This window comes from Diceros bicornis, chromosome 20 (genome assembly GCF_020826845.1).
Source record: "Diceros bicornis minor isolate mBicDic1 chromosome 20, mDicBic1.mat.cur, whole genome shotgun sequence".
NCBI classification, from domain to species: Eukaryota; Metazoa; Chordata; class Mammalia; order Perissodactyla; family Rhinocerotidae; genus Diceros; species Diceros bicornis.
In genome coordinates, this window is record NC_080759.1 from 48,749,524 (window position 1) to 48,767,931 (window position 18,408).

Sequence of the window (18,408 nt, forward strand, 5' to 3'; positions counted from 1 at the left end):
TATAGGTTTGTGGGGTAATTTTATCTAAGACAATAAGGGCCATGCTAATGTGCAGCTGGTCCCTCCCTGCGTCTTTGGGGATCCTGGGGATGTGATGTGCAGGGACGTAGACTGGATCTGCGCTGCAGACACTCCACTTATGCTTTCTGAAAATGAAATCCAGCAGGGGTGATCGAGATCAGAGATCACTGCCTCTCAAAAACCCTGCATTCCCCAGCACGTGTTGCTGGGGAGCTCATCTCTTAAACAGTCAGTTTCTTCTATCTATTATACTGTTAACCCTGAGGGGATTTCACTTCTCAATCTGTCTCTTTTTTCATGTAGAAAGTGCTCCCTGAAATTGCTGTAAGAAAAATTACCTCCCTCTGTCACTTGGCTCTATGGCTAAAGTACTGATTCTATTATTGTTTGATCTTTGTATTATTCTATTTCTCAAATTAAATCACAGGCATGCAGAATGGAGGAGATACACACTCACATGCACACACACACACACACACACACACACACACACTGATGTACCCACCAGGAACCAAAGATAATCTCTCAGGGCTCTTTTGAAATATTGAAATAAAATATCATATGATTGTTTATGCTGTCTTGCTTTTGAAAGCTGCACAGATTAGGGAATTTTAAGAAATAACCTGAGATATACTAGAATGAGTATCAGATCAAAATATCTTCTCCTTAATGTACCAATTATAGTCAATACAGAAAAAATGTCCTTCTGCGGAAATTTCATACTCTCCAACATAAAGTTTTATTTTCCTATATTTTTATAATTAATTTTTTAAAAACTCATGTAAATTCTTATAGCTATTATTATAGCCCTTTGGAAAGTCTGTTTTTCATAGTTGATAATATATCTAGCTAAAGCTTCTTGGGCATACACGAGAAAACTAGGTAGAGTTACCAGTTGGTAATACATTCACATTTCATTATAGAACTTCAGAACAATAAAGAAATACAACATATTCCTGTGGTCTAAGATTGATTATATTAGACATATGTTTACATTTTTAAAAGCCAAAGTAATATTCCTCTCCTGCTTTTGATATTGCTTCACTTTGTTGTTTTTTTTCCAGGCAAAGCAGCTAAAAGTAACACATGATTTAACATGTTATTGACACAAAACTTAAAACGTACATTTTCTAATTCTGTGATATTATATGAGGAAAAGTGAAGAATTTTGACAAAGAATTTCATGATAATTAAACTCTTGGTTACCACGAATGAGAGTTCTCTCCATTGAGGTTGACCAGTCGTCTGTTTAATGGCAAGCTTGTTGCCTCCTAAAATGGTGCTTTTAGGTCATCCTCCTTCCTGTGGCTTGCTTTCAACAAATATAAACCAGTTAGCATAAGCAAAGCATAATTAAGAAAGTAAATCAATTAAGGAAAAAAACTTTTAATGCATTCCAGGCAAAGTATAAATGACTTTTAGACTATCTTCTGTTTAAAATTTGTCATGCTCTCTGGCACTTCTCAGCATGATTCAGAAGTTGACAATATTTCTTAAAGTATTTTAGGTGAAAAACATATTTACTGAAAGAGTTTGAAAGAAATTAGCATTGAAAGTTGGAACATGACATCATTTAGAGCAGAAAAAAAAATGAGTTTGCTGGAGCCCACAGGAGAGCCTCCAGTTCTTACATTGCCACACAGGGTCATCAACCATACAGGTGAGTGTGCTTGGAAGAGCAACCTTTGGCAAGATTTATGAAATGTGCAGCCCTTGGGTCATTGCAGAAAGGCAGCATTTTTTTTAGGCTCCAAATATTTACCGATAAATATAGAATTTATCAAATAATTCCAAGTAAAAAGTGTAAAATCACCAAGAAAACAGTCCTGTTCACCACACTGTTTAGGGCCTGTGTAGACGCTGTCCTGCACAGAGGAAATTACAGAGATCTGATAGAGTAAGCTCCTTCCTAGCCCTCCCTAGGAGAGCCAGGACGACAGGATCCAGTGTGGTCCATCATAGGTCATCACTACATTGAAGATACTTTCTCTATGGCAAGTGGGGACAATAGCTGTCACCCTCCAACACCCCCCACGTACTTCTTCTTAGGGCCACACAAGCAGCCCCACTGCATTCAAAATTGTCAACAAGTTTGATCATAAGACTTCAAACCTATGTAAAGTAGATTTGTTTTCATCACAAAACATTGGGAGCCCACATCCAACCTTCCTCACACCCATCCCCTCCCACCCCAGTCACCACCACTGCCACCAAGTCTGGGATCTGAGCCACTGGGATCACTCAGGAGGCAGTGCTGTGAACGTCAATAGGTCAGCATTCAGCCACAGAGCAGGGATGCAGAAGTTGACTTGAGTGCTGCGGTTGGCGCTTTGGGTTACAGCGGAAGGCGGATTGTAGGAGGTGTTGTTGCTGTTGTTTGTCTCATTCTGAGTTTCACAGGAAGTGCTAATGTGGATAAGCCTACATGAATCATAGGCATGTGAAAAAAGCTCAACTTAAACACTGTTTGGCAAAATAAGGGAATGTTGATTCACCCAGTATTTCCGTTTTGAATCTTCATATCACAATTTTCTCTGCTATAAGACTGTCAGCCACCTCTGCTCCAGGAAATGCTTTCATTTCCTGACCCTTCATTTTTTGGGGACCTGCATCCCTTCAGCATCACAGTTTAGCTACTTAGGAGACCTTCGCCCAGCCGCTAGTGCAAGGAGGACAGAAACGTTCTTCTCTCGCCCAGAGCCCCTGTGGATTTCTCTTCCAACTTCCTCCCAAGTGGAGGACTGGGTTGTGAGGTTGGCCGCGCTGGTGGGGTCTGTTAGCGCTGCAGCCATGACTGTTACCAGATTTGCACGCTCTGCTACCTAGTTTGGAATCATTTCTTAAATAGAGTAGAATTCCTTTACAAGCACAGATTATTATTTCCTGAATTCAGGATATCTTAGCTTGCTTCATGCCTCAGGAAATGCCACAACTTCATTTAGAAAGAGTCAACGCAGTCAGCCTGAAACCCAAGCAGGAGCCTCTCCTCCAACACCAGTCCCAGCCTTGGGTCCTTCGCATTTCTGATTTCTGAGCACATGCTGGTCAGGCCTCTTGGAGGGAGAGGTAGAGTGGCCCTTTGTAGTTCAAAATTGTTAGAGGAAAAACCAATCTTTATCCTTTATATGCTTTGAGAAGTAGACCATTATTATCTCTTTACTCTGGAGGTACAAATTATAGGCTTTTCTATGCCTTAATCATAGTGATGTTTACCAATTTTTCTAAAGATATTATCATAGTTGGTTATCAGTGATATTGCTGCCTTGAAAACCCCAGGAAATAAAATAGAAAGGAACTTGTTTTTGCTACTTGCCCTTCAGTGCTGTGCCTGAAATGGTCTCTCAAAGCTAATTAACTCTTTAGGCCTCCTAAGGGGGGAGCAAACCCAACCCACCACCTTCCTCTTATTTGACCTTGTAAAGTTTAAGTTGTTTCAGAGAAACATTAACATAATTAGCAGAGCAGCAGACCAAATATATTGTTATTATTGACTTCCGTTTCCTCCATAGGAAACAGTATGACTCCTTAGCTATCTCTCTCATTTGGGGGCAGTTTAGCCAAAGAAGTGTTAGTCATCTATTGAGCCAACATTTGCTGAGTCTTTACTGTGTCCTAAGCCTGGAGTGCAAGATAGAGATATAAGTAGTACCAGGGTCCACCTATTTTTATAACCTTATGATTTAAGAATAGTTTTTACATTTTTTATTTATTTATTTTTTTCCCCCAAAGCCCCAGTAGATAGTTGTATGTCATAGTTGCACAGCCTTCTAGTTGCTGTATGTGGGACGCGGCCTCAGCATGGCCCGAGAAGTGGTGCATCGGTGCGCGCCCGGGATCCGAACCCGGGCCACCAGCAGCGGAGCATGCGCACTTAACCGCTAAGCCACGGGGCCGGCCCCGGTTTTTACATTTTGAAGTGGTTGAAGAAACATCAAAAGAAGAATATTATTTTGCGACATATGAAAATTATATTAAATATAAATTTCAGTACCCATAAATAAAGTTTTGTTGGAACACAGCCATATCCATTCATTTATGTGTTGTCAATGCATAGTTGCAACCTCACCATGAGAGACCATAAGGTTCTCCTAGTCTAAAATATTTACTATCTGGCCCTTTACAGAAAAGGTTTGTTGAGCCCTGGAATATAAGATGCTCCCTGCTCTCCAGCTGCTGGAGAGAGACAGTCAGGAAAATAAGCAATTAAAATACAACATGGAAAGTGCCAGGAGAGAAATATATGTGAGAGCAGAAGGAGCAAGGTTAATTATACTTAGGGTCAGCAAAGTCTATGGGAAGGAGGAAATCTTGAGCTAAAAAAGAAGAGTGGGAGGGGGGCCAGAGAGAGGCAACTGCCTGGACTTGTCATCTTATGAAAACATGTAATATTTGTGAGGAATGATATGTGATTTGGTGTGGCAAGAGAAAAAGATGCTTGTTGGAGAGTAGCAGTGAAGAAATAAGGCCTGATCATCTAGAGGGGTGCTGTGGGGGGAGCTTGGGAATGGGACCAAATTGGGAAAGTTCAAGGAGTCCCTGAAGAGTAGTCTGCTGTGCGTGATTGCTCAACTTGATATGGAAGAAAGGGCCTTGATAGCCAGGGAGGTTGAAGGGGAGGTGGGGGGAAGACTATGCTGGAGAAGGTGAGAAAGATATTATAATAATCCAGGAAGGTGAGTAGGCCTGCATTAAGACTGATGGGCAGCTGCTAGAATTAAAAGAGGTTAATCACAAGATATGGCAATCAGTTCTCTGGAGGTAGGGTGGAGGTGGGAGGGTAAGGGAGAGGGGCCATCAGGTGTGATTCACAGAGACTGATTGGTAGATGGGAGAGAAAGACAGTTGGTTCCTTTTGAACATTTTCTTTTTGCAGAATTTCTGGGGAATCTAAGCAGAGATGGCTCATAAGCAGCTGGATTAGGAGTCTGGAGCTCAGGATGGAAATTTGAGCTGGAGATTTATATCTGGTAGTTAAAACCAGTGTCTGCAAGGGAAAGTGATTCAGGCAAGATGAGCAGCAGTTTGAGGAACACAGTGAGACACAAAGAGCAGGCAGAGAGAGGAGCATGACTAGTGAAGAAAAGAGTGGGGTCGGGCAAGGTGAGGGAGAAGATACTCCAGGGAGGGGGAGCAAGTGGCCAACAGCCAGATGCCATGTCAAGAGTAGGTGAAATAAAACCGAAGTGTACTCACTGGCTGTGGCAATGTGGTGGTTGGATGGATACGCACAAGACTGCAGTAGGTTGAGAATGGCTGGGATAGGCAGAAGGGGGCTCAGAATATAAGTTCACAAATCTTGGCTGACAAATGACACAGTTAAATGAGGGCAGAATCTAGAGGGAGCTGTGAAATTTAGGAAGGTTCCTGTTTATTTGTTTTAATGGCCGAGTTAGGCATGGGCAAATGCTGAGAGGAAAGACCCAGAAGAAATCAGAAGAAAGATCAAAGATCCAGCTGGGAAGGGACAGCTTGGTGCCCCTGAGAATGCAGAGATAACCCAGCACACAGCAGAGGGGCTTGTCTTGCATAGGAGGGACACCATTCCCCTGAAAAGGGCAGGCATGAGAAGAGGGTGGGCACAGCTGGAGATGGCTGTATATGCTGCTCTGGGAGAATAAACTGAAGGGCCTCCTTGCAAATGACCTCTCGTTTTTCAGTCAAGTAGGCAGTATGGTCATCTGCTGAGACGGAGAAGGCACAATGTTGAGAAAAGAGTCTGAGGAGAGCATTAAAAATGATGATCAGCTGCAGAGGGCTTTGGGGAGAGAAGCTGAGCCAAGAGACATTAAGAATCACTGGGCATGATTGAGTGCCCTCCTGAGGCTGGAGCAGGAGTGGACCCAATCTACGTGGCTGTGTGGCTATTACTACGAGTAAGTGCAGAGCGGAGAAATGGTGAGACTGTGCTAAGACGCTATGCTGAGTTGCTGGAAGACAGCAGCAAGATCAACCTTGCCTTTCACCTCAAGTGGTGGCAGAGTGATTACAGGATGGGGTGTGCTTTCGCAGCTACCAGAGAAGAAACCAAAGCCAGAAAGAAGCTGGCAGATTGGGGAAAGATTACCACTCCGGGGGCCCAGAGTCTTCAGGAGATGGAGCAGGGATTGAGATTAAGAAAGTGGGTGAGTGATTGTCGTCAGCAATGGGTGGTAGAGTTTCAGAGCTTGCAATTGGAGCGGTTTCTGGAAGGGAAAGGCCCAGGCTGGAGTGAAGGAGGGACAGTGGAGGGCAAGGGTGATGCATGTCAGGTCGTGGCCAAGTCACCCGCATGGACCTGAAGTGTGTGGATCTAGGGGGCTGAGGAGATCCAGAAGCTGAGGGGCCAATCATCCATGATTGTGGAGAGCAGCTGAGAGATCAGGAGGGGACATCTGTGGTTCACTCTATATGTGAGCGCGTGTGCACGTGTTTTGTGTGACTTTACTCTCTGTGAGTTGACTGTTTTCCAGAAGAGTGGTGGCGGGAATTCTAAACACATGAGGCTCTGGAACAACTGTAACAACTTGAGAGAGATCTGAGTATATCTCTAGGCCACTCTGAAATGAGGTTATTACTGAGGCCAACTCAACTCGGGAATGGGAAGTTTCCTTGGAAGAGAGAGCTAAGTAGAGTGTGTGGTAATGGGAACCATGATAAGAAGAGGCAGCTCCCTCAACTAACAACCTGGAGATTGTGGTTCAGAACTAGCACCCACCTCTTGGGGATCTCCTGGGTCCATACTGTTTTGCAGTGACCTTTCTCACTGAAGAAAATGTGAACATGATCATTCTTGTAAATGATGCTTCTGTGGAGAACACAGAGAATGCAGGACTGGGGGTGTGCTGACAAAGAGCGAGAGACAAACTTGTGGGCCATAAGGAACCACAGAGATGAGTACAGAAGTGAAGCTCAAATATGTTTTCAACTGCTTCCAAATACGTAGAAGTAAGGTTTTAAAAAACTTTATCTCCAATGTTATCTAAGATCGTCTTTTCTATGATCCAAGCAACAGTCTGAGTGCTTCACCTCAATTTTCACACTTAATCCTCACAACAGCCCTATGAAGTGTAGGTGCTGTTACCATTCTCCTCTCAGAGATGAGAAAACTAAGGCCCCCTTCAGTAGTTTCCCTGAGGTCACACAGATTGGAAGGAGAAATCCAAGACTGGAATCCAGACCCAGTCTCTCTAGAGCCTGTGTAAGATATTTGTGTGATTCAGTTAATTCTATTTATTATGTGGTTAAAAACTCCTCCTTATATGCTGAGCTTGAATGGCTAATTTACAAAATGTTGTGTAGTCAACAGAGTGAAACTACGTGTTTAGTTGTTGTCTCAAACCTAAGGCATGACATCAGGAATAAATAGTTTTTTTAACTACAGGGGAACTGATTTTAGATCAAAACTAGAGGGAAAATTTTCCCTAAAAGTCCAAAGTAATGTGGTAATTTTGTAAAATCTTTATTCACTTATTCTAAATCAATAGAGCCAAAAACATACAGAAACATTAATAGAGAGAATGGAAAATATTTAATACACCATACCGAAAGCCATCTCTCTCTTTCCATTGATCTGAGTAAAACAATTTCTTGATCAGAATTATTTATGTCAAGACTCATATCTTAACCTCGAATTTTCTTGCTAGATCACAGAATAGAATATTAAGGAAACCTAAGATCTGAGCATTTTTATATTCAGGTTAAAAATTTAATTAATATTTTCAATTAAAAATATCTTACTGATGCTATGAATGAAATTGAAAAGTTAGAATTTTTATTTATGCTTAGGTGGTAGCTTCTGTTTGGAACGTTTACCCACTGCCTGTATGATTTAAGAGAAATGAAAAACAAAGCCAACAAAATTGAAATAGCCTATTACAGGTCGCAAAGGTAAACAGGTTTTAATTAGATATTTCAATTTAGATCTTTTAAAATGTTGTTCTCAGCCTCCAAAGTAGAACTACCAATACATGTATGCTTCACCCTGAAGAGTAATAAAATCATGTTCTGTAAGTTTGCAGCCGATAATTTATCCATCGGAGAAGAAAGGGACAATTAGCTGTAATTTTTTCTACTTGCCTCTAGGAAAAGTCCACTAATAGTCTGCCTCTAAGAACTGGCTTTAATCCATATACCAGAGTGTGGGAAACCAATGGAAATATACCAAGTAACTTTCCAATCCTAAAGGCTTTAATTAACACAGAAGATAGAATTTGATAGGCTTTTTTGACCGAATACTGTTACATCAGGTGTTGCAGAGTTACTTAATTTCATAAATGGTGAGGGTCACTGTAATCCTTCTATCTCCTATCCATATGCTGCAATGTACCCTTTAGTATAAAGACCAGAGAAGAACTTACCATCCCAGCTTCTGATATTACTGAAAAGAGATTTTGATTCTGTTTACTTCATAGTCGGTATAATATCACTTGGGTCAAAGAGACACTAGTGAGGACCAGCTTTGGCCAAGGATGGCCCCTGAGGGCTGAGTTCTTGCAGAGCAAGCGCCCTGGACCAGGCATCCAGGGTCTGGCTCTGATTCTGGGCTTGGCCACTAACTAACCGTGGACCCTTGGTCTAGCCATGTCACTTCTCTGTGCTTCAGAGTCCTCATCCCCCAAAACGAAGGGGTTGCATTAAATCATACCTAATATTTTCTAATTTTGAAATTCAGTGACTGTTTGTCCACTTCTGATCCCTGTGATACGCGATGTTACCCCAGTGCCCCAAGTTGTTCTATCTGTCCATGAATTGTGGGACAGAATTGAAGTTACATTCAACTGAAATTAAACTGATTATATTCCATGCTCCCAGTCATTGGAGAACCCTAGCCTATCTTTATTATCTATAAAAGTATTGGGCTCATTCCCTTATTTCTTATATTGAAATAGTCATATCCATAGTTTTTTTTTTTTTTTCTCAAGCACTTTTGGGTAGAAACTTAGATGATATAACAATTCTTCTCTCCACTGAGTTTTTTTTTTTTAATCCAAAATATCATGTATTTTACAATGTGTAACAAAGTTGGCAGCTTTTGAGGAATATTCTGTGAATATGCCAACAGTAGATTTGTGCTCCAGGGCTAGCACTAGAAAGATCAGGGCATTCTTCTATCTACTGAAGAATAAAGAAATCATTAAAATAATTGATTGAAGGATTGGCTTCTTAGGAAACCGAGTGGTCAGATGAATGGACAGCATCTTTTTATTCTTCCTTTCTTGCCTGGAAATAGCAGCAAGGAATCCATGTGTGCCTCCTAGGCTTTAGGTCTGGGCACTCTCATTTTGGTAACTGTCTGGGTTCACGATTGGTGCAGCAAACATGTGATGGCCCTGCCAACACGACAGCGGGGGAGGCTGCTATAGTTTACTAGAGCGGAAAACAAATCCTTGAACACAATGTTAGCTCCTCTACTCCTGCCGGACCCTCTGTGTATAAGCCACTGTCACAAACCATGAGCCCGATCCCTAAACCCTTGTCATCTCTAGTCTTGGAGTGTATGTCTTGGTTGTCTTTGGTATCTTAAGATATTACTCTAACATTTCAAAGAACAATGCTTGAGATCTTTTTCTGTTTTACTAGCACTGTCACAATCAAATTAAATCACTCCTTGTCATCTTTTAGATTCCAGTGATGGTTCTTCTTCTCTTCTCAGTCCCTCTCGTTTAGCAAAGATTTATTGAGTTCCTACTATGTATCTGGCATTGAAGTAGGAGTAAGATTCCTGTCCTCAGGGAGCACATAGCTGATTGGGGTCACAGGCATATAAACAAATTGTTACAATACAGGTAATAAATAAAACAGTGCAGGTATTTCCTGTGTAGAGTGGCAAAAGGTAGAAGGAAGGAGTGATTAACTTTGTTTGAATGAGTCAGAGAAGAAATTGAGAGAATCTGGATCTTGAAGCATGTTTGATACATGCAAATCATGCAAATGCAGGAGACTGACCATTCCAGGGAATTCTCTGGTTGTATGGTTTTATCTCAGACTCGCCAAGAAGACAGAATTAGCAGAATTTAGTGCAAGAGGATAGAGGAGGAGTCTAGGAGATTCCCAGGTTTCAGCTTAATTGACTTGGGCAGTTGTCATTAACTGAAATAGGGATGGCAGGTCAAGAAGTAAATTCAACCCATATCAGGACCTTTCAGAAAAGGGTGAGCTCCACTCACTGCCACTTAGTAAAAGATAATACTCCATGTTAAAATTTGCCATCGCCATCTTGTTCTATTGTTGTCAGCATTGAAGATCCAGCGCAAATGTGCTCTTTGCATCCAGGCTGATGACTACAGGTTTCATTGAGTGGACAGGAAGGCAGAGAGTGGTGGTGTCATAAAACAAACACCATGAATTCCCTTTTCTGGGGTCTCAGAGAAACAGTCGTTTAGAGTCTTCACTACTATAATAGTTGTTTCTTCGTGTGCGCTGTTTTCTACTTTGGGGGTGGGGGGTGGATTAGATCATTGATATTTGGAATTTAGCCAGCCTTTAGTGTCAAAAGTTTTCATGTTGTGGGAAGTTTCTGAATAATTTGTTGTCCTTAGTAGGTTTCTTGCACAGAAGATTTTATTATCAATGCTAATGATGAATCTGTATTTGAGGCCCTGAGCTTTAAGCTCTCATGACCAGCCTGCCATTCTCAACTTGGTTCTGTGTGTGTGTGTGTGTGTAGGAATATATATATATATTTATATAATGTATATAATATATGTATAATGTATATTCAACAATAGAAAGAGCAACTCATCTTTTATAGATATAAGTGCATTTTATGTGGGATATTTCTTTTCATTATTTGTTCTGCTATGGGCAACATTGGAAATACGTATCCACAAAAATCCCCATATATAATCAGGACATTGTAGTTCTCAGTGGCCTGGATTTCAGAATTCCAATTTATGATAGCTTTGTTTTGTGAGCTTAGTGACTTCTGTGATGACATAATTTTTGTCTTTCAATCTTCATCTCTCTATTTAAGTTTTATATTTCTGCCTTAAGCTTCATATATAGTTCAGTCCAACAAAAAAATTTCAGTATACATAAAAATGACTTATGGTTATTTCTTCAAGATTCATGTTAACAAAATTCAACAATAGGGGAGTGACTTTTAAAGTGATTACCTCTATACTCACATCTAAATTTCCATAACTGTTGGGTATTTAAATTTGGGGTGTGTTGCAAAAACGTGCCAGGAGGATTAATGGCATTTTATTACGTTCTAGCAAAGATTATTATAACAAAGGGTATCTTGGACCACAGTCTCATTTAGTTAACCCTCTTTGGTGCAACCATGCTCTGGTCTTCACCAAGTAGTAGTGGAAATTAAGGAGTCAAAAATGGGACCACTTGATGAGATAGACTCTAAACTGTTCTTCTTAAATGGAATTGAATGGGACCTAAAGCTACCATTCTGCTTCTGGTAACACTGACTTCTCAGTATGACATGAAGTATATTTATAGAGTTTGGTTATGTGCAAATTTCACTGAGAGAGATGGAGAGAGGGAGAGAAGAATCTTGATAATGGAAAACAGTGAAATTTAACCTAGAAATCTTCGACATTTTCACAATCAAGAGCTTTTTCTGGTGAAATATCTGCTGTGAATTGCGAGTTCTTGAGCTTTCCCAAGGGTCATTTTGACTGAACAGCCAACAAGGCTTTACCCTGTGTTCCTTTGTGGTTTCATGAGGGCCTTGCCTTTCTTGGGAAGGCTCAGGCTGAGTGCAGCTTACCAGATGAAGCTCTCACCACTTAGAGTCTTGCCTCCAACAAGCCTCCCCAACCCTTTTCTCTCCTGTGGGCGAGAGGGGAGGAAGGGGCTGTTTCATTGGCACTCCTACAGATATAACAGTGTTGGTGACACACAAGGATATTAAAAATGGCCACTAATTGTGTAACTTTGCCCAAATCACAGTCTCCAGGACTTTTTACTCATATTTTAAAATGAAGGTGATGTAGGTCTACAAGGTTTGTCTTAGTCTGTTTGAACTGCTGTAACAAAATACCACAGACTGGGTGGCTTAAATGAAGAACATTTATTTCTTACAGTTCTGGAGGCTGGGAAGTCCAAGGTGAAGGTGCTGGCATATTCAGTGTCTGGTGAGAGCTCTCTTCTTGGTTTGCAGATGGCTGTCTTCTCATTATGTCCTCACATGGCCTTTCCTTAGCGTGTGCACAGGGGTTGGGAGAGAGAAATCTCGAGTATCTTTCTCTCTTTATAAGTGCATTAATCCTATCACCAGGGCCCCACCCTCATGACTTAATCTAACCCTAATTTCCTCCCAGAGGCCCCACCTCCAAATACCATTACATTGGGGATTGGGGCTTCAACATATGAATTTTGGGGTGATACAAACCCACGGTTCATAGCAAGGTCTCTTTTAGTTGGTCATTCTATGATTAGCAGAGACTGCCATACATTGGACATTTAGCATGGGTAGGACTGTAGTACTCAAGGTTTGCATACAGACAAGTTTTTGGGCTCCAGACTCAGCTCTGATTCTCATATCTTCATAATGTTGGACAAGTTGTTAAATCTCTAGGGCTTAATTTCCTCAACCATGAAATTGTTCAATAATACTCTCTATTTGTAGAGTTGCTGTGATTAAGTGATTAATATTAAGTGAAAATTAAGCATGTAAAGCACTTAGCACAGTGCTTGGTACAAAATAGATGCTTGATAAAAATTTAGCTTTTAAATTATGAAAAACGGCCAAACCTATTTGAACAAAAGCTGAGACTGGTAACACAAGAAATGAAATGGTTTGACCAGAGGATTGGTAGTAATATCAAAATTTGTTTGGATTTGACAGTAAATTTTTACAAGTCGCTGTTAATTATAACACACCATTTGTCTATGTTTATTTTAACATAGACAAATTGTGTGTGTGCACACGCATGTGTAAGCATGTGAACATATGTACCTTGATAGTCTTCCCCATCATTTCTTTGGATAATTTGTTTATCTTGTCCTACCATATAAGAGTTTCAACTTGCATACCACTTCAAAATTTGAGATATATTTTACTTACATAAACACTGTGTTTTTATTTCATTGATACTAGTAACTATTTAAAACTGCTTTGTTTTTTAAAATTATTCCCTAGCAAAAATGTTCCTGTACACACCTGTAAGGGAATGTTCCAATTAAATTCACTGACAAGAAAATGATAAAAACCAGCCAACAACACATACACACACACACACACACCACACTCTCCTCAACTCTCGAAACCTAAATTTCCATGAATCATACCTTGTTGACATCTATGTCATTAATAATGTAGCAAGTATCTTTGTCATTAATAATGTAGCAAGCATCTTAAAATATTTAATATTGACATCTTTTGGAAAGTATCATTGCTTTTCCCTTCAGGTTTAATGACTTAGATGAAGAAGTAAATCTAAGTCTGTTCTCATATGACCTGAAATGTCCAGGTGACAAATTCATTTTAAGGCTTAACTTGAGGTATCACTCAGAGAGTGAAGGCTACTGGAGGAAGTGAGTTATGAAACAAGCGGGAGCTGATCATTAGTAAGAAAAGATGGCAGTACGATTTTCAATGGCTGGATTTTCAACACATGAAATACAGTGGAATGAATCCTTACCCCTGGATTTCAACAATCATAGTAGTAATGTCCTCTCATAACCACTAGTACAAAAGGCATTTGCCATAACACCAGAAGACTTAAGGAAAAAAGGGGGGAAATGCACGTTACAGAGGACAACCTTGGGGGTGAGATGGAGTTCCTCATGTTTCAGTAAAGTTGAAGCTTCTAGAGGGCGAGGAGTAATTCTGATTGCTCATGGGGAATAAAACAAAATCTAAACATCATGCATAACTTGAAATGCAGTTAAGAAGCAGCGCATGGAGCTGGAAATTTGAGAGAACTGTGTCTCCATGAAAACTTCAAGTAATTCTCTCTCTTTAAATTGAGTTCAAAATGTACTATAAATACCTGTGGGATTTATTTCTGCACATTGGGTAGATTTATGTATTTAGAAAAGGGCTACCAGGAATTTATTCCTAGAAAATGACTTTAAGCTCTAGTAACTGATCTGATTTCTGGCCTTTCAAAGGAAATCAATAAAAAAAGAATAAGATCCTCTGAAATGCGTGGTTTCCCATGGTGAAGCTGTCCCCTCATTGCTGTGCTTATCCAGAATGACCTGTCGCAGGCTGTAATGGTTTTGTGATTAGTGCGAATGAATGGTCCTCACCACATAGATTCACTATTGATTTTTTAATTAATAATAATGTCTCCTGTTTATATAGTTACCATCTCTGAGGAAATCTGAGTGCTTTATAGTTGTTGAATTCCAGTTTATCTTCTTGCTATCCTGCTGAATGTATAGATTAGGTGTTCCAGTTGCACTTTAGGGAGGAGAAATAGAACCAGAAAAGTTAAATCATTGGCCATGGAAATTTCAGGAAGCTAATAATAGAATCATCAAGTAAAATCTGGTAGTCTTGATTTCTAATTCTGGCTGTTTTCCAAAAACATCTGCTCAGTTGAGTCAACTCTAATTATTGCTTATGAAAAAGAAGTTGATCAAAACAATTATTTGACATTGCTATGATTAACAGAATTTTACATTTTTCCTCATTATTTTTAGAAGAATTAGGCTTAAAACTTTTATTTTAGACCACATGCATTTTTTTTAACGGCTTGTGTTAATATCTTTGGAATGCTCTTAAGTCACATGTGTCAGAAGTTTATCGCCTGGTAAGGGAGTGATATAAAACTTAAAGTCTCATATTAGGTAGGTGTGATTTTCAAGAACTGGATATCTCCATCACCTATCTGGCATTGTTTTAGCTGACAAAAAAAATGAAATAAAAATGAAATAATGTCCTCAACAAAAACATGTTCAAAACCCTTACTCATTGTACCTGTGAGAAGGTTATTGCCGTCCTTTCAATCCCATTCCTCTAACCTTAAAAACGTGGGATACTGATTTTTTCCCTTTCTTGCATTCCAATTGCTGTCACCTTTTCCTCTGACAAGTTTATTACTTTGTCCCTCCATCTTCCCCTCACTGCCATTGCTCTACTTCTCACATATAGTGTGGTAACCTCCTTATTTGTCTCCCCTACTTTGGTTGTCGATTCTTCAGTCCATCTTAGATCAATTTTCCTAATAAATTATCTGTGATTTTTGAAATTATAAATTATTCAGGTACACCAAAAGTATACAGAATATGTTGAACATCCATATCTCCACCACCCAGCTTTAAAAAAGTGACATTAGAGATACAGTTGAAAGCCCTCTTTGAAGCCCCTCCCCAATCTCATTTCTTTCCTTCCCTCCCCACTATCGTGAATGTAAAGGTTATTATTTTTGTGCATGTTTTTGTACTTTTACCTTATATACCTGAATCCATAAAAATGTGTAATATTTCTTCACCCTAATCATTTCTTTCTGAAACTTTCATTTTTTTTTCACGTGGCTTTGAGATTTCCACTATTGTTTTAACATTTATCCATGTTAGCACATGTGACTTTTTTCCCTTCTGTTTCACTGCTGAATGTAGTGGATCCACACACTACAATTTACCCATTCTTTTCAGGATGGACATTGAGATTGTTTGTGATTTCTTTCTCAAATACAAACAATTATGTAATAAACATTTTTTTGTTGTTGTTGTTGAGGAAGATTCTCCCTGAGCTAACATCTGTTGCCAATCTTCTGCTTTTTTTCTCTTTTGCTTGAGGAAGATTCACCCTGAGCTCACATCTGTGCCAGTCTTCCTCTATTTTGTATGTGGGTCACCACCACAGCATGGCCACCGATGAGTGGTGTAGGTCCACACCTGGGAACCAAACCCAGGCCACCGAAGTGGAGCTCACCAAACTTAACCACTAGGCCACAGGGCCGGCCCCAAGCAATAAACACTTTTGAACACGATGTCTTATTCACATTTGTGAGAATTTCTCTATGTCCCAAGGTCTAGATGCTGGGAGGTAGGATCTGCTCATTTTCAGATTTATCATTAAAAAGTGGTTGTGGCCGATTGACACACTCTACTTACGTGCCGTATTCCATCTAAAAAAGACTCTTCATTGGCCTCTCCACTGCCTTTCAATAGAATTTCAACCTCCTGAAGGAGAAGAGCTCCTCCTCACTTCTTGGTCTGAAGGGACCTCTCCCCAGAGACTCCATCTGTGAGTGGTCACAAATTCAGAAGCTTGTGGACTACATATTGAGATGTAAATGGGTGAAAAATGCAGCCTGTAGTGGGATCTGGGGTGGATGGTGGAGATGGAGCCATGTATCAGGGCGCCATATCTGACTTATGGACAGTCAGTTTATGGTCCCTGAGGTCCTTGTATTACCTTGTTTATTTTCCTGAGAGTCTGTCTCAGAAATGTGCAGTCGTCAAATTCATTGTATGGCAGCGAAGAGCAAGGCCTCTGGAGCCAGCCTGCCTGGCTCCTGAATCCATGCTTCACCACCACTGGTTGTCTGCTCTTGAGCAAGTTCCTTGTTTGTAAAATGGGGGTCATGCTCGTACTTATTTCACGAGGCTGTGGTGGGAACTAGAAGAGATTATATACATAAAGCTCTCAAGTAGGTGCTTATTAAATTTTTGTTGAACTGTGGAGGAGAGTAAAAATAACAAAAAGTTACATCATACCTCCTGTGTGTCAGGCATTGTTTTAGGAACTGGGGAGATGGCCATGACTTTAATATCTGTCTCTTTCCCAAATTAAGTGGCCTGCTGGGACCAAGCCCCTAACACATTGCTTGGCTCACAGCAGGCACTCGAAATATACATTGAATTGAATAAATGAACCTAATGATTCTCCTCAGGCAATGTAAATGCCCAATGTATGTTCTGAGCCATTATGAAACAAGTAAATTACGTCCACGATTATTTTCTGCATGTTAGTGTATTCTTATTCTTTGAATATTGATTATTCCTGTGTAATATGGGTAGGAGCTTGCCATTAGCCATAATATTTGAGTAGTCAGAATATCATATATTTTAATAATGATGTACAGAGAATTGACTATTTCTTTAATCCCTCATTTGTATACAAAATAATATTCTTAACTTTTGATTCTAAAGAGTCCTTTCTTTCTCAAATTTTAGGTCTCATCGTCCATGAAGGAGCTGCAGTTTATAGAGTGTTTAAGCGCTGGCGAGCTGTTAACTTACACTGGGATGTATTAAATTATGACAAAGCCACAGACATTGAGGAAAGTAGCCGGGGAGAATCTTCCACAAGTAGGACTTTATGGTTGCCATTGACAGCTCTGCGGAATAGGAACTTGGTCCACCCAACGCAGTTAACCTCCCCAAGGTTTCAGTGTGGCTACGTGTTATTACATCTGTTCAATCGGATGAGGCCCCATGAAGATTTGTCAGAAGATAACAGCTCGGGGGAGGTTGTGATGAGGGTGACCTCAGTGTGACAAAAGTCTGTGATGGCACAGCGTGGACCACCCTGCACAGTTGGAATGTAATTGCAAAACCATAGCACTTCTAAAAACACACATCTATGAACTTTTTAAAATTTATGCTTTTTATATGAACATTTGAATTGCAAATACATTTTTCTGAAAAAAAGACTCTTCTTGTTCTTTGCTTTCTGATTTATCACATCTTTTATAAGTTGGTACTTGAAATCATTATACATATAATTTAACTCTACTTGGTTAAAAGAATGATGAAAGTTATCCTTAAGGCCAAAACTATTTTTTCTTGCTTGTTTTAAATATATTTTTATCAAACTTTTTGCTCCATGTGTAATTTTTGAGACATGCTATCAATGGGGAAGAGTTTAGAATGCTGTGGGCCATTCCAAAGTGCTGCTCATGTTACGCAGCATAGACGTGCTTCCGTGCTGTTCTGCACTGGTCCTCCTCGTGCCTCCTGCTGGTTGGCAAACTTGAGCATGACTTTTTGCTGGGATGAAATAACTTGTCACCAGGAATGCAAGCTCTAGGAATTATGGCTTGTTTTCTTATTTCCGAAACAGTATAGAGAGCTTATAAAAAGATAATGATGAGTGGAATAAAATAGTGTTACTCTAGAACATATTACATAGGCAGGGCATTCTGCATACTTATAACCCTAAAAGCTCACCAAAACGTGGCATCATTGCATGTGTAATAATAAAGCTGCCTCACATTTGCATAGCCCTCTCATAGACGTATCACAGTTATTTTGGTTAATTTTTAGTATCTTGATTTCTATAAGCACTATCTTAATCAGATTTTCTTTTTGTAAAAGCTTATATACCTACTTGATCATTTAAACACTGATCCTGTTACTTGATTTAATGAAGTCCTGGGAAATGTATTCACCAGCAGCAAGAAGTGTTTCTCTTTCACTAGATAAGTGTTTTTTAAATGAAAAGAGGAGAAGAAAAATGAGGCTATTGACTCCCCGGGAACAGGTTGCTAA

General features: G+C 39.9%; 1 protein-coding gene across 1 annotated transcript in view; it reads left to right on the plus strand.

Annotated features, from left to right (window-relative positions):
• Positions 1-17,514, plus strand: part of MARCHF11 (membrane associated ring-CH-type finger 11) — a 101,484-nt gene extending 83,970 nt beyond the window's left edge. Inside the window, exon 4 of the mRNA XM_058563497.1 lies at positions 17,092-17,514. Coding sequence (XP_058419480.1) covers positions 17,092-17,414 — 323 coding nt within the window. The 3' untranslated portion in view covers positions 17,415-17,514. The remainder of the gene's footprint in view (positions 1-17,091) is intronic.
• Positions 17,515-18,408: the final 894 nt, after the last annotated feature.